General features: G+C 48.7%; 1 protein-coding gene across 1 annotated transcript in view; it reads right to left on the minus strand.

Moving 5' to 3' along the window:
- DMBX1 (diencephalon/mesencephalon homeobox 1) overlaps window positions 1-24,841 on the minus strand; it is a 30,741-nt gene extending 5,900 nt beyond the window's left edge. Inside the window, exons 1-2 of the mRNA XM_090048493.1 lie at window positions 24,818-24,841; window positions 4,709-4,874 (exon numbers count right to left, since the gene is read on the minus strand). Of these exons, the coding sequence (XP_089904619.1) occupies window positions 4,709-4,862 (154 nt within the window). The 5' untranslated portion in view covers window positions 4,863-4,874; window positions 24,818-24,841. The remainder of the gene's footprint in view (window positions 1-4,708; window positions 4,875-24,817) is intronic.
- Window positions 24,842-25,513: the final 672 nt, after the last annotated feature.

Here is a 25,513-nt window from a genome sequence, read left to right on the forward strand (position 1 = left end):
GATTAGTGGGAACAGGGCATGAACTCTGACATAGCTGCCTATGGTCTGTGTTTTCTACCTTCCCTGGTAAGGCGTGCGGCTGCCAAGACATCGGGCCATTTTCCCTCGTTTGGCCTCTTGTATGTGGCTTATTACAGAATTCAAGTCTCCAAATCAGAGCATGTAACATGTATGCTTGAGCCCCATTCATTTCAAGTCAGATGGTTAAATTCTTCGTTGAATCTCAGTAAATGACCCAATTAGGAATAGTATCCAAATCACCCAAATGCAAGTCCCACGCTATATGCTCCAGCACTAGCCTATCCTTCCGGGTAGATGAGCTAATTCAAGGTCTCTAGGAATACAAATTGCTCCTTTGGCTCTTGGAGATGTGAAAAAGAACAACAACTTTGGGTTGAAGTCCAATAGTGTACAGCCCCAATACAATATAAAAGGGTTTTACTAGAACTGTATTTTCATTATGTTACAGGGAGTGGTGAAATCAGTGAAAACAGATTATTCTTTATATTTTAAACCTTGAAATATTATGAACCCAAGCTCACTGAGCTCATGCATAGCAGGGAGAAAGCTGCGGCAGACACATTCACGAAGAGAAATGAGAATAACAAGTGGAAATCGATAGGAAATTAGATTGAATAAAACTATTCTGACTTAACTAGTCTCTCTTAGACTTCTCGAACTGTAATTTGGAACCTGATTTCAAACAGGAGCAGAGACGATCACACCAAGGGAAATAACCCGAACAGGGACAAACGCTGCAGCTTCAGATTTGACATAGGCAGATTAAGGTTGTTCTTTGCAATGGTTGCTCTTTATCAGAGCTTTGGTCCTAAGTCCCATGGCACGAATGTGAACCCCCACTGCTGTCACGCCGGTTGGAGAACCACATAGCTTTGGATCCAAATATCTTTGCTAACAAGCGTAGCAAATCAGCCTCGTGCCTTTTGACTATTCCTGTCCCAAACTTCCAGCTGTTTTAGCCCAGGTCCGATTTTTCGGTGCCTTTCCAGACTCTCGCCGGAGCGGTCCGGTTTTGGCGACCGGGGAAAGGTTTGTGCAGGCTAAAAGGTCGTTAGTGGAATACAAAACAGTTTGGTTCTGCATAAGGGACTTTTGTATTCAAGGAATAAAAGTGCTTTGAGCAATTAGATATCCGTAATGCAGGCCCTTTGTGTAGGGCAAAGGCAGCCTCCTTCATGCATTCAGAAATAGCTCTCGACACTGCTTGAAGGAAAGTAAAGTCTACGGGCAAGAAACAAGGTGTATCCCTAAGTGGTTTTCAAAGTCCCGTGGCGTATTGCTGTAGCTCCAGAAAGAGGGAGAAAAGACCTTGATTTAATATCTTATCTGCAGGCAGGAACCTTTCGCACATTTTATAGTTAAACCCGCCAGCTCCCCAGAGGAACGGACTGTTAACAAGGATCTGGGCTGCCATTATTTTAATGCTTTAACTATGTTTCCAGGCTCAGCGCAAGGAGGAGAATATAAATTGCAGGTGAGGCTTTGCCGTTACAATCTGCAACCTCTGTTTTCTGACTTAAGGTCGTTTTGCGGTTGCGCCGGTTTATTCCAACTGTCCCTGGGAGGCAGATGTGATCTATGACTCTGCACTGAAAGATATTCAGAGGTAACAAAATGTGAACCAAGTAACCGCGTAAAAGCTGGCTCGCTTTCAGTGCAAGTTGCAGGTATGCTGATCCCTCCCGGCTGGGATGGGGGAAGGCATGTTTGGCTCACGAGAGGCCAGTTCAATGAATTGGCTGAAGTTAGGCAGGGGGAAGATGCCAGGAAATGAACTGAATCTTGGCCGTTCAGAATATGCAAATGGCATTTTTGGTTTCCTGTTTTCAACTCTCTTTGCATTTCCCTGTTTGCTTACGGCTAGGGCTAAAAATATAAACCCATGTATCCCCCATAGCCATGAGTCTAGCTTCCCCCCATCGTTAGACTTCAGACCGCCTTTGAAAACACCAGCTCTTAGCTTTTACTCATTTTGTTTTTGAGGACAAAGCATCAGAGCAATTCTTCTGTTGCCAAGAAGCCGGAAAGATCGCAGCAGGGCGGTATATTTGTGATACTGCAGATTCCCATTTGAACCTCTGGGTTTATCTTGTGAATCACAGGCACGTGTTTGCACGCTCAACAGTGCTGATACTGAGTGGTGCCCTTAACAGGATCTCGTGGCACCCCGCTCAAGAGTCGCTGCCTTGTGGCATGCGAGAACTGCTGTTTTCTTGGGAAGCTTTCCAAGAAAGCTGATTCATTTGTATACAGCAGTAGCAGCCAATGGTGAAAAATTCTCCTGGCGTGCAAGGGTTGACACAAGTGAGAGTGCCTGTTTCCAAAAGCTTTATTTGCTAAATGCATGTAGAGGCACAGAGGAGGGAAAGTAACCTGCCCGTGGTCTGGACCTCCTGACCCCCCGCTTCCTTGATGGCCTCCATGTCTTTGTAAGCAGCCAGTCCCAATTAGACCCTCTTGAGCACCAGAGAATCGCTGAATCATAGAAGATGAGGGTGTGAAGGATACTGGGGATGTCACATCCAGTCCAACCCCCTGCTCCAAGCAGGACCAGCCCCAACTCCATCATCCCAGCCAGGGTTTTGTCTACCCGGGTCTTCAGACCTCCAAGGATGGAGACTCCCCCACCTCTCTGGGTCACCTGTTCCAGTGCTTTACTACCCTCCTCATGAGAGAGTTTTTCCTAATAGCCAACCTCAACTTCCCTTGCTGCAGCTTGAGCCCATTGCTCCTTGTCCTGTCATCTGCCCCCAGTGATAAGAGCCCAGCTTCATCCTCTTTGCACCCCCCTGCAGGGAGCTGAAGGCTGCTCTTCAACCCCCCTCGGTCTTCTCTTCTCCACACTAAATCAGCCCAGCTCCCTCAGGCTGTCCAAAGCATCCCGTCTCTCAGCCTGCCCAATGTGTTTGGGTGCTTCTGTGAAGCTCTTGCTGTTCATCCAACCCTGGTTTAATCCGTCCCCTGCATGTTGCTTATCGCTGCCTACTTGGACTCCTCTTCCTTTTCTTCTCAACACCATTTCATGCCCTCCAGCGGGATATCTCGCCACCCAGACCCCTGACCTCATCCCCTTCCCTACAGCTGCATCACACCATTGCTATGGCTGTTAGCCTTTCACATCACAGCAGCTTCTAGTGCAGTGATTCTCAACCAGGATGCTGTAGCACCCTGGGGTGCCTTGTGACCCTTTCAAGGGTGTTGTGGGGCACCTCACAATGTGAGCGCGGATAGGTGTGCACACATGGTTTGCAAGACAAAACCCAGAGATTTCAAATAGGAATCCAGTTTGCCCAGCTGTGGTCTTTCTGAGCTCTCCGCAATAGAAACATTGCTCCATTATTTTTCCATAGTCACAAAAAAAGGAGTGAAAACTAAAAGCTGGCATTTTCTGAGGCAGGGCTTGAGTCTAACTAGAGATGCCTCAAGTCCAAAAAGGTTGAGACCCACTGACCTCAAGCAAGTCAGGGCCTTCATTGTGCTCGGAGCTGTACAAAATATTTCTGCTCCCAAGAACTCATGGGGTCTCTGCAATGCCTACTAAAGTCAGATTATGCCTCTGGACATCACCTTGCCAGATTAATCACTAACACTGCTGCTCCTCAGCTGTCATAATTATGTCTTTCTGCAGCATTTTAAATGAACAAAGTGATTTACAAAGCCATGAAAATGTGGCCTCCTACCCTCTGGTACCGGATGTTCAGGAGGGATTAGCTGAGCTGAGGTCAACATAAGTTCCTAGGGAAGCTGAGTGTTTTGGGGAGATGGCGCATTTGATGGGACAAGAAATGGGAGATGTTTAGAAGAGGCATCGTGAATAAATCTGCATTACTGAGAACAGGAGACTCTCCAGCCAGGACAAGAGCCCTGCACGAATGATAGCAGAGTTGCTGCCATGTCGTTCTGATCATCAGTTGACATTGCACAGAAATCTGACGCCACATTTTCAGATTTAATTTTAGGAGGAAAAACCCAGCTTTTCCCCTGAATATGTCAGGAACAACAGATAAAGACCTTGAAGTGCTCTTACTTTTACAAAAAATCCCGAGGGAGAATTAGAAAAAAACAGGAGAGGACAGGAGAGTTAAATGCACTAAAAATATTAAAAACTGCAAAGCAGTTGGAATTTTTATTACACACACAAAAATGCTGCCAGTACAGTACTCAAGACTGCCAGGGTCCTGAAGAATGGGTTGACTGCTTATAAATTGGGTATTTCATAAATATTTTTAGACGTATTTTATGCTTCTGTTGATGGAAAAAAGGCAAACTTTTAACCAGAACAACACAGTGCTTTTTAAAGATCATGGCAGAAAACCTGACGGGAAGAGCTTGACCACGCACCTGTCTGACACCTGAATGGATAAAGTACCCGGTGGGTAGTAGGAGAAGAAGTCTGATTGATGGCTCAAGACCCACTTAAGTCCTGTTTGATGAACTTAAGTAGGAGTTGTGCCTTGTGTTTCCACTGGGGTGAGTTATTTTGCCCTTGGGATTGCAGTAGCTCTTTGCCCAGGAGAGAAGGTCCTACCCCCAGTCTCTCTGATTCAGATGGGGTTGTCCTGCAGACACAGGGCAGCTGCTCTGCCCCGTTCAGACAGGTCTGAGGTGCTGCACGGGCGAAGAGCGCAACGGGCGTGAGCGCGTGCCATGCCCGGCGTTAAGGGCAAGATCCATAAGTTGTTCTTACCAGCCAGTCTCTCTGCCAAGGTGAGGGCGTGCACCGAGGGTCTGTAGTCGGGGGCATGCTGGGCTTGCTGTGCTGCCTGCTGGTGGAGGTTGTACATGGCACTCAGAGAATTCATGGCGTGAAGAGAGTACCCATTCACTCCATAGTGCTGCATGGCGACATCAACCTGGAAAGCCCCAAGCAGAAAAGACCCCGTTAGAAATGCATTCATCTCAACTGCCTGCCGACGGATGAGAGCTGGGGAGCATTGCATTTGCGCCACAGCATTAATGCTACCCGTCTCAGGTGGGTGCTGGGACATTGCCCTGCATCTGTGTTCCTAGAAAACCTCCGGCAGAAGGCGTTACGTTGAGACGGACGTATACTGCCTGTGAAGTCAGGGTGGAGAAACTATCATAAGAACGAGAGGCAAGATAATGTTGCTAAAATTATTAGCTGGCTGCCTTATAAATACTTAACCACACAACTGGAGCCAATTCTGTGCACTGAAGAGGCGTATTCACTAGTCCGCTAGCAGCAGCGAGACTTCGCCTGGATCCGACGGGAGCATTTGACCCCAAATTCAATTCTGTGCACTGAAGAGGCACATCCACTAGTCCGCTAGCAGCCGCAAGACTTTGCATGGATCCGACGGGAATATTTGACTCCAAATCCTAATTTTGCAAAGAAGCGGTGATGGGAAATTAACTGCCATTAATCATAGAGGGAGGTGGGGGACCGTCCACATCTCCTCTGCTTTCCTAACAGGATTTCACTGTTGCATGTAGAAGACTTTCCACTATCCAGGGAAGAGTCTCAGCAAGGAGGAGGGTGCACGCGATGTGAAAGCAACCACTGACACCGATAACAGGGCTCCGGGGTTTGTCCCTCGCGAGCTAACGGAGGCATGGTATGCTATGGGAAGGTCTATGGAAAACGCCCTTTTGGCTGCATCAAGTGTCTTTGACTCTCAGCCCTAGGAATGGGAAAGACCCGCTTTCCCCTCTCACAAAGCCCATATATGTTGCCTCCACCCGGTTGTCTTTATCGAGAGAATGGCCCTTGCAGTGCCCTGGGCTCATCTCGCCGCGGAAATCTGATACGCCGCCTTCTGTACATGACGTCTACTTTCCACCTGGGTTATCAGAGGCTCTATAATCAGCAGCTCTGGACTCACTCCTAACCAGGTCCCCAGTCTTATAGCTGAAGAAAGCTAGCCTAAGTATTATTACAACACCCATCCCACTCCACAGAAAGACTAGTGCGACTTGATCGCGCCCGGAGATCATTAGGGGAGAAGAAATTTTGTTCTGCACAGGGATCACATACCAAGTCTACCAGCTGCTTCAAGCTATGGCTGGCTGAAACTGTGTGCAAATAGCCTGTTTTCTGGAAATACAATTTCAGATTGACCAAAACTGCTTGAATTGATTATGCACATAACTTCAGCCAAAGTGGCGGGGGGGGAAGATTGATAAGCCCAGGCCTGAATGCTTTTGCTTTAATGCTGTAGACTTAAAATGTTTCCATTTGGGGGTTTTGAAATGGTTCGTTTCAACCTGTGGCTGAATTCAAAAGGTAAAACATCCAAACATGAAGCAAGGTTTGGCTCAACCTTTCATTTTGATGATGGTGTGGATGGAAAAAAACAACAAATCATTCTGGGTAGGATTGATAAGAAAAGCAGGTGTTTTCCAGGTCAGCTGTCGGCTGGAAGAAAAAACATCACAGGGGTTTTATCCTATGCTTACAAAGTAAAGTTGGAGAGGGACTTGTGAAAGGTGGAAGACATTCACTTATCTTTGGTATAGGAAAAATCCCTCAAGCAGTGAGTGTCTGGTGGCACAAACTCATTTAGATAGCTCTGAAAACCTGACCCAGAGGGTCTAGTGCCCAATATCAGATTTCCATCTTCAAAACATTTCTTTGCAGCATCGGCACGTAAAGCATGGGATAAATGACCCTTCTCTCCATATAACTTGCTGAACGATTCACCTGTACTAGAGTCCTCCTGCTTGAGTTGTCCCAAAGACCTTTATCTTGGGAAAATCTCTAATAACCCTCACTTCAGGCATGCAAGGGTCTAGTGCGAGTACAAAATATGTAACTTTTTTTATTATAATAAATAAATTCTAATTTTTTTTCCTGGTGCAGAGTGTTTTGCTTTCCTCAAAAGTCACTCCCTTGGCTTTAATGTAAAATGGTTTTGGAAATTACCTCCTGGTGCTGAGTGGTAGCAAGTGTCTTTAGCGGGTGCTCACAAGCCTAATTTAGCTTAGCATATGCACGCAGCTAATTAATGCTCCAGCGCAACCCTGCACCCTGGCAGACACCGCTCACTTTCCAGGCATCAAACAGAAAAGCCTGTAGCTTGGCTTAAGCGGTCCATGTGCTGCGTCCCCCTCCAGGCACGTGCACGACTGGCAGCAACCTGATGTATATTGGCAGTGGCAGAGGATAGCAAACTAAGCCACTAGTCCATGGGCAAAATCTCCACTGCCACTGCCAATATACTCCAGGTTGCTGCCAGTCGTGCACATGCCTGGAGCGCAACTGGCCTCGGTGAGGTTTCACTTGGGTTTTGGGGGTATACTGGGGAGTCTGGCCAGGAGCTGGAAGTATGTTGGGCTGAAAAATGCAGCATCTGCTTCATGGTAGCTGGTTTCATTGATTCATTTGCAGGTCGAAATGAACATTGCCTCCGATGCCTTTCCCCACGTAACCCAGGAAGAAAGGCAAGGCTGGCTCTTAGTCTTTTCTAGCCACAAACCTCTTGAGCTCTGACGCTTTTCTAGCCCTTTCCTCTACATTCAGTTCCTGGTTTTCCAGTGAAATATTGGCCACTGCTAAAGTTGCCTTCATGCTTGTACCCAGGTGTGCTCTGACCTCCGGCACAATGACTCCAGAGCCCCGGTATATCTAACCACCAGCTATGCCTGACCTTTCTGCTGCTTCAAAGCATTAATTGGATTTTTTTAGAGCACCCTTCCAGACCTTGTATTGCTTTCAGTCGCAGTTAAGAAGAGACCCAGCCGCTGGCAATGCTGCCAACAGCGGCTCGGTTTCCAAGAGTAGGCATTGCCATCAGGACGGAGGCTAGGTTGTCTCTCGGTTTAGATGAACATGGCTCCAGTGAAGTCAATGGAGCCAGTACAGTTTTTACCCCGCGGTGGGATGTGGCTCATCTAGACCCGTCTTTGTGAATGAACGCGAGCCAGGTTAAGAATCACAGACAATGAGGGTTGGAAGGGACCTCAGGAGGTCACATCTAGTCCAGTGCTTTTCACCTTTTTCGTACCATTTGTGAACATCAATGGCCAGTCGTGACCCAGTGCCCCTCACTCTCGACTCACTGCCCCCGGACCCCGGTGTGTGGGGCGGGGGGCCCCCAAGCATCCCCTTGCAGGATGAAGCTCTGCCAGCCTGCAAGAAAAAAACTGCTGTTTTTCTCCCTTAAAGAAGAATCCATTTTTCAAGTTTGCGACCCTTTCATATATTCATGTGACTCACTTCTGGGTCGCAACCCACAGGTTGAGAAACGCTGGTCTACTCCGGCCCCCTGCTCCAAGCAGGACCAGCCCCAACTACATCACCCCAGGCAAGGCTTTTTCCAGCTGGGTCTTAAACACCTCCAAGGACAGGGCTGCCACCACCTCCCTGGGTGACCTGCTCCAGTGCTTCACAACTCTCCCTGTGAGAAAGTTTTCCCTAATATCCAGCCTCAACTTCCCTTGCTGCAGCTTGAGCCCATTGCTCCTCAATCCCCGTCAGGGTTGGGAATTTGCAGCACTGTGATGTGGATCGGGCTGTCTTTTCTGATGCAGTGTGCACACCTTTGTGACTTAAAATCCCCACACTAGCAGGTTCAGAGCACAGTGCAATCCTATTGGAGTATCAGAGATGGGCCATCTCCAAGCATAGCTTGTTTCTAATTGCTGCCTCATTTCTCAAGTAAGATTTCTATTTGGTTGTACAAAGCCTTTCACCCTCACTCCCTCTGCAAGTCTTAATGGCCAGTAGAAAACACATTCATTGGAGAAAAAAAAAAAGAGATTTAAAAATAATTAAGGAAACATGAATCCTATCGATATACATTGCAGTTTTATCAATAATTGTCTGGCATGTTGCACTGCAGATGACGGATGTAACTTCTTTGTAGCTGGTAGAATACATACAGCGGCACCGATCCAGGGATTCGGGGGCAAGTGGCGCTTTTTTTTAACCTAGTCGACAAGAGTTAACCGAGATTGCACAGCACCCTGGTTTAGATGTCATTTAATTCAATGCGTCTTCCTAACAAATAAATTAAATATTTAAAAGACACCATGCAGCAATTTTTTTTTTTTTTTTTAAAGCAGAGGAGGTCATTCATCAAACCACCGCTGTGTTTCACAAGCTGTCGAATTGTGCTTACATTGGTTAAAATAATCTTTATATTTCATTAAGCAACCAAATAAGCAGATCTTCCCCACTGGCTGTATAGATGGCTTTAATTTTCAAAATCTGCAAATGCATCTTTTATGTCTCCCGGTGGCTGGAGGGCCTGGTTAATAACCACCGCCAATCAGAGAATAAAAGCAGAGTTTGATTAGGTGTTACTTTGTATAAATTAGCATTGCGAAGTGAAGGAACCTATCCTAAGTTGTCATTGATTAAGTGGGGAAGGAAGCTTCACCTTGTGTCATCGTAATGGCCTGTAGTTTTCGCAGACGGCTCTTGTGTGTAGATGAGAGACTCCAAGAGGGACGAGGGTTAGAGAGGAAAGGACGAGGGATTTGAAGGTGGGGATAATGCATTATCTGCAGTGAATGGAAACTGCAGAGGGCTATATCTGCATTTCTTGTACATCCATTGACCGCTGGGACTGCTCTGCAGTATTTGCTGTGCCGACAACCAGCATCGTACGTAGACTCCTGGCAGCCCCGGGCAAACTTTTGGTATCGGGCCCCCTTTCACCAGAGATAATGAAAATAAAATAAAATAATCATAATGTTCAAGCCCCCTTTCTGTCTGGGCCCTGAGCGGCCGCCCAGTTCACCCATGCCTGTGTCCAGCCCTGCCAAGACCAGGGAGCTGTGGATCTCCATGGGGCCCCTTGTACTGCCTGCTTTTTGCTTCTAGAGGAGTTGGACCAGGTCTTGATCCCCCCATTGTACCAGGTGATCATGGCATCCAGCTCACTGATTTGGGTTTACAGAAGAGGCTGCTCAGCCTTGGGCTCCAGTTGCTTAACTCCACAAAGGAATCAGTAGGCGCGTCTACATGAGATGCTAAAAAAGCAGGAGACTAATCCTGCTGCGCATTAGTGGATCATAGCAAAAGCTATGCTAACGCGCAGTAGAATTAGTCTTCTGTTCATTAGCGTCACTTAAAAGACGTGCACTGGCACTACTGTGCAGTAACACTGATTATTATGCATTAAGCTTAATTAAGCTTACTGCACAGTAGTGCCAGTGCATGTCTTTTAAGTGACGCTAATGAACAGTAGACTAGTTATTACCTGCATTACAGATACTAAACTGAATGCGCAGTAAGTACGGTGCATTAATGCACATGTAGATGTGCCCAATGGCACCTTAAATGCCAACTAGCATCAAATCCAGCAGTTAGGCACCCCCATGTCAGCCCCTAAAAGCACCTACATGCTCCCACTGCCCAAACTTTGCATCTACTCGTGCCTCCATGTGCATCATGGAGTCCTTACTTACCCATAAACCCCAGCAAACCAGACATCCCCCATCTCCCTTGCAGTGAAACCCAACCCCGTTCAGCCACCACAAAAGCAAGCGAGGAGGAGAGGGTGGTGCCATGATGCTCTGTAGCCCCATGGTAGAGCAGCACTGACCTGAGGCATGGAAGACCCACGTTCAGCTCCTTCTCGCTGCTTGATCTCGGACCAGGGTTTGCACAAAGGTCTCCATCTCCCAGGCAAATAACCTAGCCACCAGTGCCAGGGGGTTAGGAATGGATGTGTCATGGTCTCTCCCACTGACTCCCTTCTACTGAGCCTAAACGATTTGAATGTTTGCAAGCTGGCAACTGAACCTCATTCTCCTAAATGAGTGGCTTAGCTCCCAGCCTGGAGTCCCTTGCTCTCTCTGGCCCAAGGACTGTGGCCCCATGCCTTTCAAGCAGTCCCATTGGCCAACCCAAGCAGCCCCCAGGTTTCTGTAGGCCTTGCTGTTGGGTCCTAATCACCCTCCTGCAAGCGGATTTCAGCTCGGGGGGGGGGGCGGGGTTGGGTCAATGGTAGGACACCTCTCAGTCACTGCACAGTTGAGTTTTGTGACACCTTCTAGTGGACCTGATTCTGCAGCGTTTCCTACCCAAATGCATCTCATTTGGGCAAGTAAATCTCGCCTCCAGTCACTGGCAGGGCCCACGTGCGAGTGGGTTTGGTCCCGTGTATTTACAGTACAAGGTAGAGTATGCAACATAGGTTGGCACCCCTGTAGAGTGGCAGGCTGGGCTGCCAATCCCCTCCCTGCTCTATGCCCTGCTTTGCTTCCTTGGGTACCCCCCAAAACCATGTCAAATATCAACAGGAATGGCAAATTTGAAAGCAGGAGATTTTAAGCCACTGCATTAACGAGGCCTCTTTAGATCCAGGTTTGTCCCCCGTGCTGCCAAATCAGACCTTCATGGGCCGTTTTCAGCCCAATCACTGTAGGCTACCCAGCTCTGGTGTGCAGCATCGGTTTCCCTAGGTCGTGTAGAGCAAGAGCCTCAGCTGCCGGTCCTTACTGTAGTTTCCTTCCCCCCGGCCAAGGGTCTGAGCCTTCTCAATTGAACAAACACATAAGGCCGAGCCCTCAGGCGGTATAATCAGAGTTACAGGAGAACAATTATTTCTCAGAACAAAGACTTTTATCCTCAGATCCTAGGTACATGATCATTGTCCCACTTTAAGTACCTGTGGAGTACCCAAATTAACACAATCAAGGCTAATTCAAGCAAATGTCTCTAAAATGGGCCTGTTTTGATGCTGGTCAAAACCCAGGGCAATCAAATCCTGATTAAATCTTCTTGTCTCTTTTTAGCCATGCTGCTCTGCATCCCCTGAGGAGCTTGACCCTTTATGCTCATTCATTAAACACAGGCCAAAATTTCCCATCCACATCAATGGTCATTTTCTGTAGGTGACCTTGCATGAGTGCAACTCCAAAAAGCATGAGTGCAAGACCAAAAAGCCTGGCATTCCTGTTGAAAGGCTTTATGGGTTGTCTGCATTTGTTTTAATACAAGTATTTTTTTTCTAATACTAAACGTGGCTATTTTACAAAGCATGTTCATAAACAGGCTGTAGATAGATGAGCATACATTGCAGCAGCAGCTTGAGATTTTCCATACATGGTGGAGGAGAGCCAGAAATAAAGATGGACATCCAGAATTGGCATTTAGGAATATTTTTGGGCACTTGCTCTTATTTTAATTTGCATTTGTTGGGGCTGGTCCTGCTTTGAGCAGGGGGTTGGACTACATGTGACCTTCTGCAGTCCCTTCCCACCCTCATTTTCTATGATTCAAGTTCTCCCATTGTAGACTATCTGAGGGTATGTTCAATCTATATACAAAATTACAGTAATTTAAAGCATCAAATAGTGAAAAATGCATTAATATATCCTCCTTCCAGCCTGAAATGACATGTCCACTGATTAAAGTTACCAACTTCATGCAAAATCTCTGGGTTTTTCTACACGGGACATCAATCAGAGTAAGCTATTTCACAAGAGCATCTTGTGTAGATATTATAGTCTGGAATAAATTTTACTTGTATTCCCGAATAGTTTCTCTTGAGTTTTATTCCTGAATCTATTTTGTCTCCGTGAGAAGATCGCCTGAGATCACTTATTCTGGTCAGTTTTCCCAAATGGACAAGCCCTGATTTGAAGAAAGAAATCTTGTAATATTGACAATTAGATAGGAAAGAGTCTGGGGTTAAGCACACTACGGAGGGCATAAACAGACTAACAATTTAAAGTATTTAAAAAAAAAAAAAGAGTGGATACCAGACAAACCTGGACAGCAAAATAACCCATGAATTGAATTAGTTACCTCAGTTTAAGCTGCATCTGTTCACATCCATCCCAGGCCGCTTAAAGCAAACAGGCAAGTATTACTTGTTCCTCCTCCTGTCTAGCAGTGAAGGCCAATGAATGCTTTGACTGTGCGAGTTATCCCAAGATAACTGAATGTCTGTCCAGTCCTGACCCTGGTATTATTACAATGGTATTGAAAACTTTGGAAATTATAGCAGGTTGAGTATATCTCTGGCTGTGCCCTGAGTCAGGCCGTCTGAGCATTGTCGGGGTCTTGGGCATCTCTGTTCCCCCACATCTTTCTTTTTAAAAATAAATTAGTTCTTCCCTATCTGTAGTAGTGCTGCAAGATCTAATCCACTGACACTTAATGAGGTGGTCAGAGGAGAGCCCTGCTAATGCCTATAAAACAAGGGTTGAAAGGTTAGACTCTGCGTTTGATGGACCAACGGCAGGAATAAATCCGCGAGCTGCACCTGCACTGGGCTTTCCCTGCTGGTGAAGGCATCTCACATGAGTTCATGTGCAATGAGCGGGGATCCTGGTTTTCTATGATAAAAAAAAAAAATCCCCGATTTTTGGATTTAAAAAAGTAACCCCAAATCCACATTTTTCTGTGATCAAAATGAAACACCACTAATGTTTATCAATCTATCTATCGATCTATCTGTCGATATAGAAAGATATACCTATATTTATCTATTAGTGGTGTTTCATTTTGATCATGGAAAAATGTGGATTTGGGGTTACTTCTTTTATCTGAAAATTGGGGATTATTTTTTTTATCAGAGAAAACCAGGATTCCTGGTTATGAGGGGGAGTTAGCCAGGCCAGTTGGCCTTTGCAGATTAAAAATTGAACACTTCAGGCTGCCCCTCTTAGGAAAGTACAGTTTGCAGAAGGTGATACAAACTGTGAAAGCATTTCATGGTCTCCAAATGTAGCTTGGATGTAGATCACAATTCAGTGCAGTACTGTATTGATGGCAAATGGGTTTGGCATATAGAAGGTCAGATGCGTGTTGGGGGGCAATATCCACCTCCAGCAGAGCAAAGGACTCTCTTACTATGTAGAGGATTTTACCATGGCCATGTATTTCCCCAGCTGGGAATTTTCCTAAATGGAGAAACAAATTAAAAAAAAACAAAACTAACACAACTTTGTTAATATACCATCAGCTATTTAAAGTAAAAGCAAATGCTTCCACATGACAGTTGCTTTTACTATAATTAGAACAAGTCCATGTGCTTCATTAAAACCTAGAATTGTATGTTGAAAACCAGGGATATAACTATATCTATATCTATATCTATATTTTTTTGCATAGCATGTCTCGGGTCTATTTTCACTGCATAGTCATGTTTTAAATTTGGCAAGACAAATAATGAAGCTGCCTATATGTGTATGACAGTGACTCAGGACACCATCCTGATGAAATAAGTTGCATGTGTTTAGTGTTAAAGTGAATCTAAATGAGTCATAAATAAATGTTCCCTGCTGGACGTATGCCTCAATGTAATTTTTTTTATTTCCTTAAATTTTTAAGACCTAGAAGGTCCAAAATTCGCATGTGATCACACACAGTAAGTTTTAAATCAGTTTTGTTGCCACTGTGAGGCCAAACCTCAAAGGAAATGCTCGTTTTTGTAGCTGATTAAATATAAATAATTTGAAATATTGCAACAGCTTGCTATTCCTCAGCCTCATGTTAAAGACTGGAAGCTACGTGCACTGTAAAAATAAGGATCTAAGGATTTTTTCTCTAAAATACTGGAATGAAGGTATTAGTGAGAGCAGCTCCGAAACATCCAGCGACACAATTCTGATCTACCTACAACATTTTCATACCTGCGTGGCTCCAAAGAATTAAACCGAGTGACATCCCTATTGTAGCTCATGTAAATTAGTTGAGACTTAGGACTAATCTGAGTAAATATAAACCTATGTAAAATCAAACCAGATTTAGGTGCACTTTCCTCGGTTCTATTCAAAGTCATTAGAAATGATTTTAGTACAACCTCTGTTCACTGCCGTAACCACCACATATACAGAGTCATTTCTGAGGTCTCATTAAAGCTCTCCCCACCCTTTCCCTAAAAATGATGAGACAGATAAGCATTTTAGCAAGCAACTTTTGAATTATGGTATTTTGCAGAATTTGCTCAATACTATGAATCTCTTGCATACAAATGCAGAAGAAAATATGAAGTAGATGAAGCTTAACGATGTAATTTAACTATTTTTAGACCCTCTGTCACCCTAATAATAATGGAGCATGTCTATATGTAATCCTGATTTTCAGGATCTAGAGGTCACTTATTAAACAAACCTTGCAGCACCCTTATGAGGTAGGGAAGATTGCTCATACCAGCTACAAATTCATATGCCATGTTACAAAATGGAGAGGGAACCAAGTAACAGAGCCAGCATTGGGTCAACTCTTTTGATTTTATCAGGACTCTTGTGGTATTTGTTACCTTCCCCCTCCCCACCCTGCAAATCCCCAGCTGCTAGGGTCAAGCGATTAGGTGAGACTTTCAGCTTCCATTAACAAAGGCTAGTTTTGAGTGCTCACGGCGGCAGAAAAACACTTGCCAATATGATCAGAGGGCTCTGAAGGCTTTCCAACAGGACAGAAATATAAAAAAACTCCAAATATAATTGAAAGGCTTGGTTTAAACTGGTCAGGGTCATAGTTTCTAGGGTCGGAAGGGACCTGAGTAGATCATCTGGTCCGGTGCTAATAGGTCATGGTGCTGATACTGACAGTTCATAGAAATCATAAAAAATGAGGGGTGAAAGGGACCTCAGGAGGTCACTTCTAGTCCACCCCCCGCCCCAAGCCGGACCAGCCCCAAACACATCGATCATCCCAGCCCATGTTCTGTGCAACAAGTTGCTGACAGGCGAGACTAGCATCCAAGGGATGCTTTGAGTCCTGGTCCCTTCTGCTAATCGGGCCCATATTGCTGGTGAGTGACACACATCCTTCGGACTCCACCGATACAGTGCGGGTGTGTAAAATACCCCCCTTTATTCTTACTGGAAAGATGTCTGCATGAATGGAAAGATATATTACTACAGAAGCCATCCTATTCCAGAAGTAATATGCTACACTTAAGCAGCAGGGGTTTATCTGCTAAAGGAAATTTAAACGTAACATGGACTCGACGCCAGCCCCAGACGTAGGGCCGTGGAGATCAGCAGCAGAACCGTCGTTGGCTCCACTTGTAAAAACGAATTGTTTCAGGATGTTTTCCTTACGAACAATACCAAAGTGGCAGTTCAGTGCTGGAGTCAGATTAACCTAGAGCAGGCATGTCCAACCCATCCGGCCCCGCGGGCTGCAGGAGTGGCACGGAGCTGATCCACCAGCTAGATCCAGCTCACGGACCTGATCCAGGCTATGGATCCCCTCTTGCACATCTGATACAACACGTGACCGGCCAATGTGGTATATGGATCAATGGGGCAACACCAAGGGCTGAATTATGGGGCTCTGCGGGATATTGGATACCCCCAATCCAGAGCATCTGAATAATATGCCAGCGGCGTGGCTTTGTTATAGCTTCATTCTCCAGTTAAATGGATGTGAACAGCAGACTCCAGTGGTCAGGCCAGTCACAAACATGTTGCCAGGAAGTTCAAGGTCCTTAATCTAGAAACCATCACACCTTTGTGGTTTCATATCTGACATGAAAGCCACACCGTGATCCAAGTAGTCTTAAAAACACCATGCAATCAAACCACCAAATTTACCAAGAGCTGAGATAGGGAAGTTTGCTCATGCCTGCTACAAATTCATTTGCCATGATACAAAACGGAGAGGAAACCAAGCATTTAGTCTGGCTGCTTATTAGAAGGAAAAAAAAAAACTCAACAAGCCACCAATGTATTTTTAGCAGTCTTTTTTTGTTATTAAGAAGTAAAACAGAAGTAATGTCATTTGCCTTTCAATGCCCTGGAGCATGGGGCTGGACCTTTTTCATGGTGTTAAAAGCAGTTCCCTACCAACCCATCTGTAAACAGGCCATTGGGATGGGAACGGAAAATGGGCTAGATGTTATCTGTTGAGTCTCTTTGAGAATACCTGTGGCTTAGTTTGGTCTGTAGCACATTTGACTACTAGTCCCAGGATGATCAAACATGATGGTCTAACTTAGTATTTGATCCTCGGAGCAGGTGTTGAGGACACGGTCACCTGGATGGCAGGACAACACCGTATAAGTGTCCCATAAAGACTAAAAGATAATTCAAATAGGCATTTGAGCCCCCTGAAAAGAGACTCATGAATTAGGCACCAGTTTTCAATGAAGACCTTTGTTTCAAAGAGATATCATGGGAAAAGAGCCTCAGTGCTCCTTATTTCGGGGCTGGTTTTGTCGTGATTATATCTATAGCCTCCATGATTCACTGTGGAGTAGTAGATATGGTAGCATCTATTACTGGGGTTCATAACACTGGCAGATAAATTAACCAAGCTGGACGTTTTCACAGCTGGAACAGGACAAAGGCTAATTCTCTGAAAGCATCAGCAAGGCAAGGACAGGTTTTACTAGTGTGCGCCGGTCTCTAATTTCACTGGAGCAATAATGACTGCAATAACCCGGTGTCTGCCAAGCAAGAAAAAGCAGCCCGTCTCTCCTTGTGAAATACGAATTGGCCTTTAAACATTTTAGCTTGGCCTCATTTATGTTACAAACATATCCTTTTAATAATATGTACGTCCCAGTTAGAAAATGTGAGTGCACAACTCGCTCGCAGCCAAAGCAATGTTGTTTAAGCTGAGCTTATTTTCTAGATCTCACTGAGATTTGAGCACTAAGCCAGTTTTGAAGTAAAAAACCCCCAAACCAGTGACCCAGAAACAGAGAGCTTGTGAGCACAGGAAAGTTTTTTTCATATGTGCCACCCAGGATCCCAGGCTTTCAATTGTGTTGATCTGGTCTGATGACTGTAAAAATGAGGATAAATGCACCATAGACTTTGCTGCTAGGTGTTTCTGCTCCGACTAACGCGGTTTTGAATGAGTAGGATGCTGGTATATGCTTTACCTTACTCTAATGTTTCAAGAATGTAACACATCCAATGAGCCTTACAACTCCAGGGCGTTTTAATGCCCGGGGAGAAGCAGCTTTCATATTTAACTACTTTCCTGACTCTTCCATGCTTGATTTCTCGACCTTAGCTTAGATTAATGCTAGTTCCCTTCCACTCATGAAATGAGCTATTTCTTCTACGGCAAATTCTCAGTCACCAGTATGGAAAAATGGAGGCCATTACAGGAGTAGCGTGTCTCGATTTGCAGGAAAAAATGTGATAACGATATCGTAGCTGGAAATAACAGCAGATGCATCCAATGCTTCCTTATTCCTGGGAGCACGGGGGTATTTTGATGAATGCAGCCTTGATACCTTGCTCTGCAGGTACGGTCTCGCCATCAGCAGGTAACTCCGCAAGAAATCATCTGTAACAAGCATAACCAGCCCTGCCTCGTTCGCATCGTGCAAGGAGATGATGCTGGGTTTTTTTCCCCCCGTCTCAGAGGCATGTTTGCTCTGATCGGTTTTGCACCACGTGCATTTGACAAGGAATAAACCTCGGAGATTCAGTCCTCCGCTGCCATCGGACTCTGCACCGCTTCTGCCTACAGTTTCCTGTTAAAAGGCTTGGATGGCAAGGCGTCTGCCCCTTCTGTTAGGAAACTGCTCTCTATCTTAACGGATCGATCTGTTAGGATATCCCCCTTCCTACCCATTCTGTCTTTCCTTGCATGGTTTCAGAGGAAACCTCTAGGCTGGTCTGAAAGGAACGGCGTAGACCTTCCAGATAGTAACACCGTAGACTATAAAGAGGATCAAGCTATCAACCCTATTCTTTTGTCCCCCACCACTACCTAAAGGACCAAAACCTGCCAGAAACCCCCGGTTGTAGCAATTCAATACAGTGGCCATGCCTGACCCCAAACTGAATGAAAGCATTGGAAAGACCTCCCCCAGCTTTCGGTAGGCTTTGAGCTGGCTCCGCAGGAAAGCTCCAGGTTCGGACTGACGAAAATGTGAAAGTTAAATTCCTTCAGTGGACGGTTCATTTCTTTTAAGAGCTGCAATGTTCCTCTTTTAAGAGCTGCAATGTTCCCACCCTGTCCCCCACACATCCTCACAACCATCACGATTCAACGAGTGCTGCAGAAAAGCAGGCCAGCCTTTTAGTACCTCTATCACAACAGGAACGTGTTGGCTTTGTTCAGTCTCTTTTCCCTCTGCCTTCTCTATGCTGCCAGTGATTTTTTTTTTTGCTTTAAATAAGGTATCGAATAACATCACTTGAATACTTCCATTTCGCACACTCCCAGTTGAAAGTCTCTCATTCATCACCCGAAGCTAAGCTTTTCAAACCCGACGCCCGTATTTATGCATCTCAGTAGGGGTGTCCTCCTACTAAAGAGTAGCCGACCACCTCCAGATCTAGTTGAGATTGATGGAAATTTGGCAACTTTGAACAGTAGGTCGGTGCTTCTTGGAGCCTAAATGTGGATTGAAAAGCTGAACTTTAAGCCAGGAGGTTTGAAATATAAAGCCAGCAGCTGTTTTATGGGTTGTGATGATTTTGGTTTGTCTGGTGAGACAAAGCTGAAGGTACCGGAGGAATCCCAGTTGGGTCTGGACGCTGTTCTCAGCTCCTCTGTTAGGGCACATTTGGTTAGGAGAGACGGGTGGCATTGGGCACAAAATCCATTATATTACCCAGTCTGCTAATATACGGTTCTGTTCCTTTCTGATGCAGATGAGGAGTTAAATGCCAGCAAAAGAGAGAACTTTATTGACTACGTAAAACAAATAAGGCTCCATCATTTTTCTGGCTACAACAGGGTGCCCTGGGTTTTGCAATGTAACAATTGGCTTCCTGAAGTCCTAAGGCAAGGTTCTCACTGGGACACTTGGATTTATTTAGATGAATTAGAAAAGCTTGAAAGGGGCCCTCTAATATGCTCTCAGGGTACTAGACGTAACGTATAATTCCTGATACGTTTTAATATTAAAGTGCAGCGGTATAGATGAATATTACCCGCTGCTACGTCTTCCAACAAGGCAAGTTCAAAGCCCTTCTTCTTCCATCAGCCCTCTGTCCTCTCCAGCGGTTTTGCACCCTCCTCATTCTTGCATTTATTAAAAAAAAATGACAGGTGGAGGCAGGAAATGAGTTGAGAAGGTTATCAAAGTTGGGCCTGATTCTTTCATGCTGCTGTACCTCTGGAAATGCTCCACTGACGTCCGTCAAGGTGCGCTGGTAGAAAACTGGTACAAGAGGAGAATGGCCCCACTCCGTCTATGTGGCTGCCGTAAGCTTGTTTTAAAGTAGGGCTGTGTGTGTGTCGTTAAATAAAACCATGTCAGTCTTTGGTAGAAGAAAGCTCTGGGGTGAAACTCATGGGCCAGAGGAGTGGGGAGCTGATCCACAGGCTAGATCCAGCTCGTGGACCTGATCCAGGCTATGGATCCCCTCTCACTTGCCTGGTACAGCATGTGACTGGCCAGCACAGTATATGGGTCAATGGAGCAGCACCAAAGGCCGGATTTTGGGGCCCTGGGAACTGGGGACCAGATGTGGTGCTCCAGTTCCATGGATATCATTGGAAAGTAACTGCAAGCGGAAGCAGGATCTGGCCCTGGGGGTGCTTAGGGGAGGGAAAAGTCTCAACAACAGGTTCCTGAAGCATTGGTCTCTATTATGGCGTAGAAGCCCTCCCCCGGATTCGGATCTGCCCCACGCCAGGCTCCAGACCCGGCGGGCCCTCCAGCTTTGTGCCTCTACTTCGGACCTGCATTCGCGGGCTTTCGAGCAGGGAGCTAACGAGTTAAACCCCCCTCTTGTAAAGTGTAGAGCAAAGACAAGTCCAAGCAAGATCAGCATGGGTCCTCTGGCATTTAAACTCCCACTGTCTTCCTCGACTGGGAGTCGAGCGATTCGAGGGGTGACAAGGGCGCCATTTAGCATCCCAGATGTGTCTTCAGAGGAAAGGCATCTCGCAGGGTTATCAAGTGGGAAGTAAAGTCTGCGTGTGCCACCCAGACGTGGTGCCCGCCTGTCTGGTACCTTTGGCACTACAATGAGTTTTGCACATAGAGGTCGTGGGGCCATTCTCCTCTTGTACCGGTTTTCCACCAACACACCTTGACGGACGTCAGTGGAGCATTTCCAGATGTACAGCAGCATGAAAGAATCAGGCCTAACTTTGATGACCTTCTCAACTCATTTCCTGCCTCCACCTGTAATTTTTTTTTTAATAAATGCAAGAATGAGGAGGGTGCAAAACTGCCCAGCAAACCATCTCGTCTGCAGGACTGGACGGGGGGAGGCATCCTCTTTTCCCTTTCCTCTTGACTGCCTAAAATAACCTCACCCAGCTCTGGAGACTGTCCCAGGTAGAGCAGCTCCTTGGTCCATGCTGCCCTACATTTAAATGAGGCCTCTCAAACCACCCAGCCGCCTGAAAAATCCCCCCAGCCCTTTCCGTTATGATCTCTCTCACTGATTCAGCTAATAACAGATTTATTTCCTCATTTGCTTTTGTGCTGCTAGCAGAAGTGAGAGGGAAACAGGAGGGGAGGTTTCCCTCCAGCCCTGCCTTTGGGGAAGGGGGAGGCTACTCCCAGACAAAACTGTTATCCATTAACATCCAATTATCACTTGGTCCAAGCCATTAATTATAAATCAGGCTCCTAATTGGGATAATTAGCTCTCTGCGACTTAATGTAGCGTGACTGATGCGTTTGGAAAGAATGTAATCACTCCATTTGTTTAGCGTTGGGAGAACAAATCCAACTCTCACGGTTTAATTTCTGCCTCATCGTCCCTCTCAGCGCCGCTCCGAAGCCCTCCCCGGCGCTGCTAGGTGCTGGGGGGCCCCAGCCTGCAGGGGCCGGAGAAACGTGGGCAAGCCCCCGGCCGGACTGCGGCGCCGGCCCGGCCGGCCTCCATGTGAATTATTTCTCTTTTGCTCATGAACTTTGCAGCCTGGCACACCCCATGTGTGCACCCCGACGCCTGGCACAGCTCCCCCGCCCCAAAAACGAGGGAAGCGCGTCAGTTAAAACCTATCGGGAGAAGGGGGGCGGGGGGAAGGCGTTATCCCCCCAAGGTTTGAGGGGCGGTGGTGCCCGCGGGCCGCGCCGGCTCCGACGGCGGCTGGGGCAGAGCTGCTCCGCGCCCGGCCGGGGAAGCCTGGGCGCTTTGTCGCGCCCTAAATGAGTCAAAGATGTCCCGGCCCGTGCCGGAGTTAAGTGCGCGCCGCTCCCTCGCGGCCGCGGAAGGGGGGGGGGGATAAAAAAGACGACAAACCCCCCAAAACAGCGCGTGTTTTCCTGTTTAAAAAAACCAGCCCCAGCGACGCTGTAATGCCCCTGCCTTTCGTCGGCTGCTGGCAACTCCGGCTCCCCGGTAACTCCCCGGCCTAGGAGAGTACACCCCCCGGGAGGCCTCACAATCGTTCCTGGGAGATCCACCTACCTACCTACCTACCTAGCCAGCCAGTCTATTTATCCGTCCATCTGTGTGTCCGTCCGCGCGCAGTTTATACACATATATATTTATATATACAGATGCATGACATATACACACACACACACACACATATATATATATATAAAATTTAAAAACTCCCCCCCATCGGCTTGATGTTTCATTAATGAGGGCTGTTCAGAGCCGGCTATAGCTGGGGGACATGATTAGATATTTATTACTGTCATTTACATGGAAAACTTGAGGATCCGACCGAGCGGAACCGGGAGGGGGAGGAGACGGGGCGGGGGGGGTTAAACAATAGACATCAGGTCAGCTCGGGGCGGCCCCGGGGGGGCTGCAGGCGCGGGGAAATACTCTTTCCGCTCCAGAAAAGTGCTGAGATGGGAATAAAAGTTGAGCGTCAGCTGCGGGAGGGGCGCAGGAAGAGGCGCCCCCGCCGCAGGACCACGAGCCCCGGGATGAAGCCCCCCCCCCCGCCGCTGGCTCCGGCAGCTGTGCTCTCCGGCCAACATCTGCACGCGGGTGTCCGAAGAGCAGTGCCCGGGGGGGGGGGCAGGGGCAGGGCCCGGGGGGGGGCACATTTTCCTAATCTCCTACTACTCGTGCTGCTCTCGCCGGGCTGCGCAGGCCGGACGGAGAGAGGAGCCCCGGGGGGCGGGTGACCGGAATATATGCCTGTATAGAGAGACTGGGGGGCGGGGGGTTGAAGGAGGAAACCCCTACCCCGGGGGGGGGGGACGGGGCGTATTACCAAATGGGTCGATTTAAGAGAGGGCAGAAATGGTTGGCACGGGATCCGGAGGAGAGCCCCCTTCCCACATCGGTTTCGAGAGCAACACGCAGTGCGGGGGGGAGGGGAGAGGAGACCCCCCCCCAGCACCCTCCCCCGGCCGGGTGGGCACCTCCCGATCCCGCGTCCGCGGGACTTATCACGCGACAGCCGTCCCGACTCCGGCGCGGACACAAGTTCGCGCCGCGCGCCACCGCGTCGCAGAGCAACAAAAAGGGGGGCTTTTTTTGGCACGGGGGGGCCCCGCCAATCCCGTCGCGAGGCTTTGATCCAGACCACGAAGCAGCCAGCCACCCCGCGGCGTGGACCCCGAGCTGGGGGAGGCCGGTCCCACCCCGGGCTTTTAGGGCAGAACTTTTCTTAGGGCTCCCCCCGCCGCCGCCCGGGCGCGGGGGCTTCGCAGAGGGAAACTGGAAGGGGGCCGGAATAAAGGGTCGTTCAGACCCGTTCAGGGTTAGGAAGCGGGGGCCCACGCCGTTCTGGCGGGCTGTCCCCTTCTCCCTCCCTTGCACACGCACACGCACACGCACCTGTCCCGCACTCCCTCACCCGCAAGCTTGCCAAGAACCTGTGCCCAACGGTTTAGCTGGTCTAATCCAAGACAGCACCCGAAGAGCCTCGTCTACACACGCACACCTGTCCCGGTCTCTCCGTCCTTTACACGTACACACCTGTCCGCCCCTGCCTCCGCCACACGCACCTGTCCCAGTCTCCCTCTCACACTCACACACACGCCTGCCCCGTCTCTGCCTCTCTCACGCGCCTTCCTTCCTCCCTTCCTCCTTGCAGGAATTGCACCTGAAAAAATAAAGCGTGTGCGCGTGTATCTGTGGGCGTGAGTGTGCCCCCGCCAGCCCCGCCGGCGCGCCCGAGCCCTAGCGCGCGTTCCCCCCCGTGTGTCCGCGGCCCCGCTCTATTTTGCATCGCGACACGCGTGTGTCGAGCCTGCAGGGAGCGGGTCCGTGCTGGCTCGGGGGGGGGGGGGGGCACTTGTCTAAACAGCGACTCTGCCGCCCGGGCAGCGGGGCTGGACGGATGCAGCCCCCCCCCCCCGCCGCATCTGCTCTCCCCTGGCCCGGGGTGACTCCGGCTGAGATGTATGAGGTCTCCGGCGGTAAAATACGCGCGCGGATCCCCACTCGGCTCGTCCCTGTAATGGAGGCGCAAATAGGTTTCGACTGCGGAGCCTTTCATCTATCAGCCCCGGCTGACAGCGCGGGGCCGGAGTTTATCCCCCCTCCCCCCAACACACACCTGGAGCTGCTGGGGGGTGCGACCCCCTCCTTCTGCTCCCGCCTGGAGCCCCCGGGGGCTCTGGGTCCTGCCGCCCCTCTGCCCCCTTTGAGCCCCAGCCGTGCGGAGAGGGGGAGGCCAGGTTTGCCCCTTGGGGGTTAACAAAAAGGGGACTCGACAAGAAAAGCGGGGGTGCGTTTAACGCCCCCCTGCCCCGAGCCCGGAGTTTTTAGCCCCTCTGCTAAGACTGACACGGTGCCTCCATGCCGTTTGCAAAAGCCCCCGCTTTCTCTTCGACGGGATTTCCTCCGTGCCTCGGAGCAAACTCAACGACTCCAAACCGGAGCAGCTGGAAAGCGGGGGTACCTGCCCCCCCACCTCCCGCCCGGAGCCGCACGTTTCTAGTGGGGTTTTATGTCCTTTTTTGGGGGGGGGGGCGCTCCCTGCAGAGGAGTTTGCAGGGCAGATCCCGCAGCACTTGGTGCCCCCCTGACTGCAACCCCCCGAGCCCACGGGCTCGGGCCCAGGGGACGCGGGACTTACCTGGGCAGGTCGGTGCGGGGCGGCGAGGAGGAGGGATGGGATGGGATGGGGTGCAGCCGGGAGGCGCCGGGTCAGAGCCGGCCTCTACGTCTGTCCTGCGCCTTACTCCAGGCCGGTGCGGGGGAGCTGCCATCTGCTGGGGGCAGAGGATTGAGGAAGGATTTTTAAAAGGAGCTTCACACAGACCTAGGAGCTCCCCTGCGCGGTTTTCAATGGTCCCTCGTCCTGTCAATCAAACCAGGGCTCGCAGATACACCCCCTTCCCCCCCCCCTTCCCCTAAGACTCCTGATCAGCCACTTACTCCAAGTCCAGCCAGGTGTAAACGCCTAATTCCTTCCCTGGGAGAGCTTGGGGCGGGGGGCTGCAGCCCACCATAGGGCTGACTCGGGATGGGGGGGTGTGTGGGTAAGGGGTCAAGGATCAAGCCCCACACTTCACCACCCCCCCAAACCTCTTGGGCTTCTTGCTTGCTGCACCGGGGCTGGGTCTCCTTGTCCCGGGGCAAGCCGGGCACGTTTTGCAGCCCAGAAAAAGGCGCTTCGTCCGGGAAAATCACATTTGTTTTTTCCTTTTGCTATCGGGGGGAATGGGTGAGTGGGTCGGGGGTGGAAATAGCCCAGCTCCCCCCCGGTCGCGACCGGGCTCCGGCCGCAAGTCAGGGAGGGCGTGAAGGGCTTGCGGGGGGGGGGGTTGTC

The sequence above is a fragment of the Crocodylus siamensis genome, chromosome 5 (genome assembly GCF_052110815.1).
Source record: "Crocodylus siamensis isolate JL-2025a chromosome 5, ASM5211081v1, whole genome shotgun sequence".
NCBI classification, from domain to species: Eukaryota; Metazoa; Chordata; order Crocodylia; family Crocodylidae; genus Crocodylus; species Crocodylus siamensis.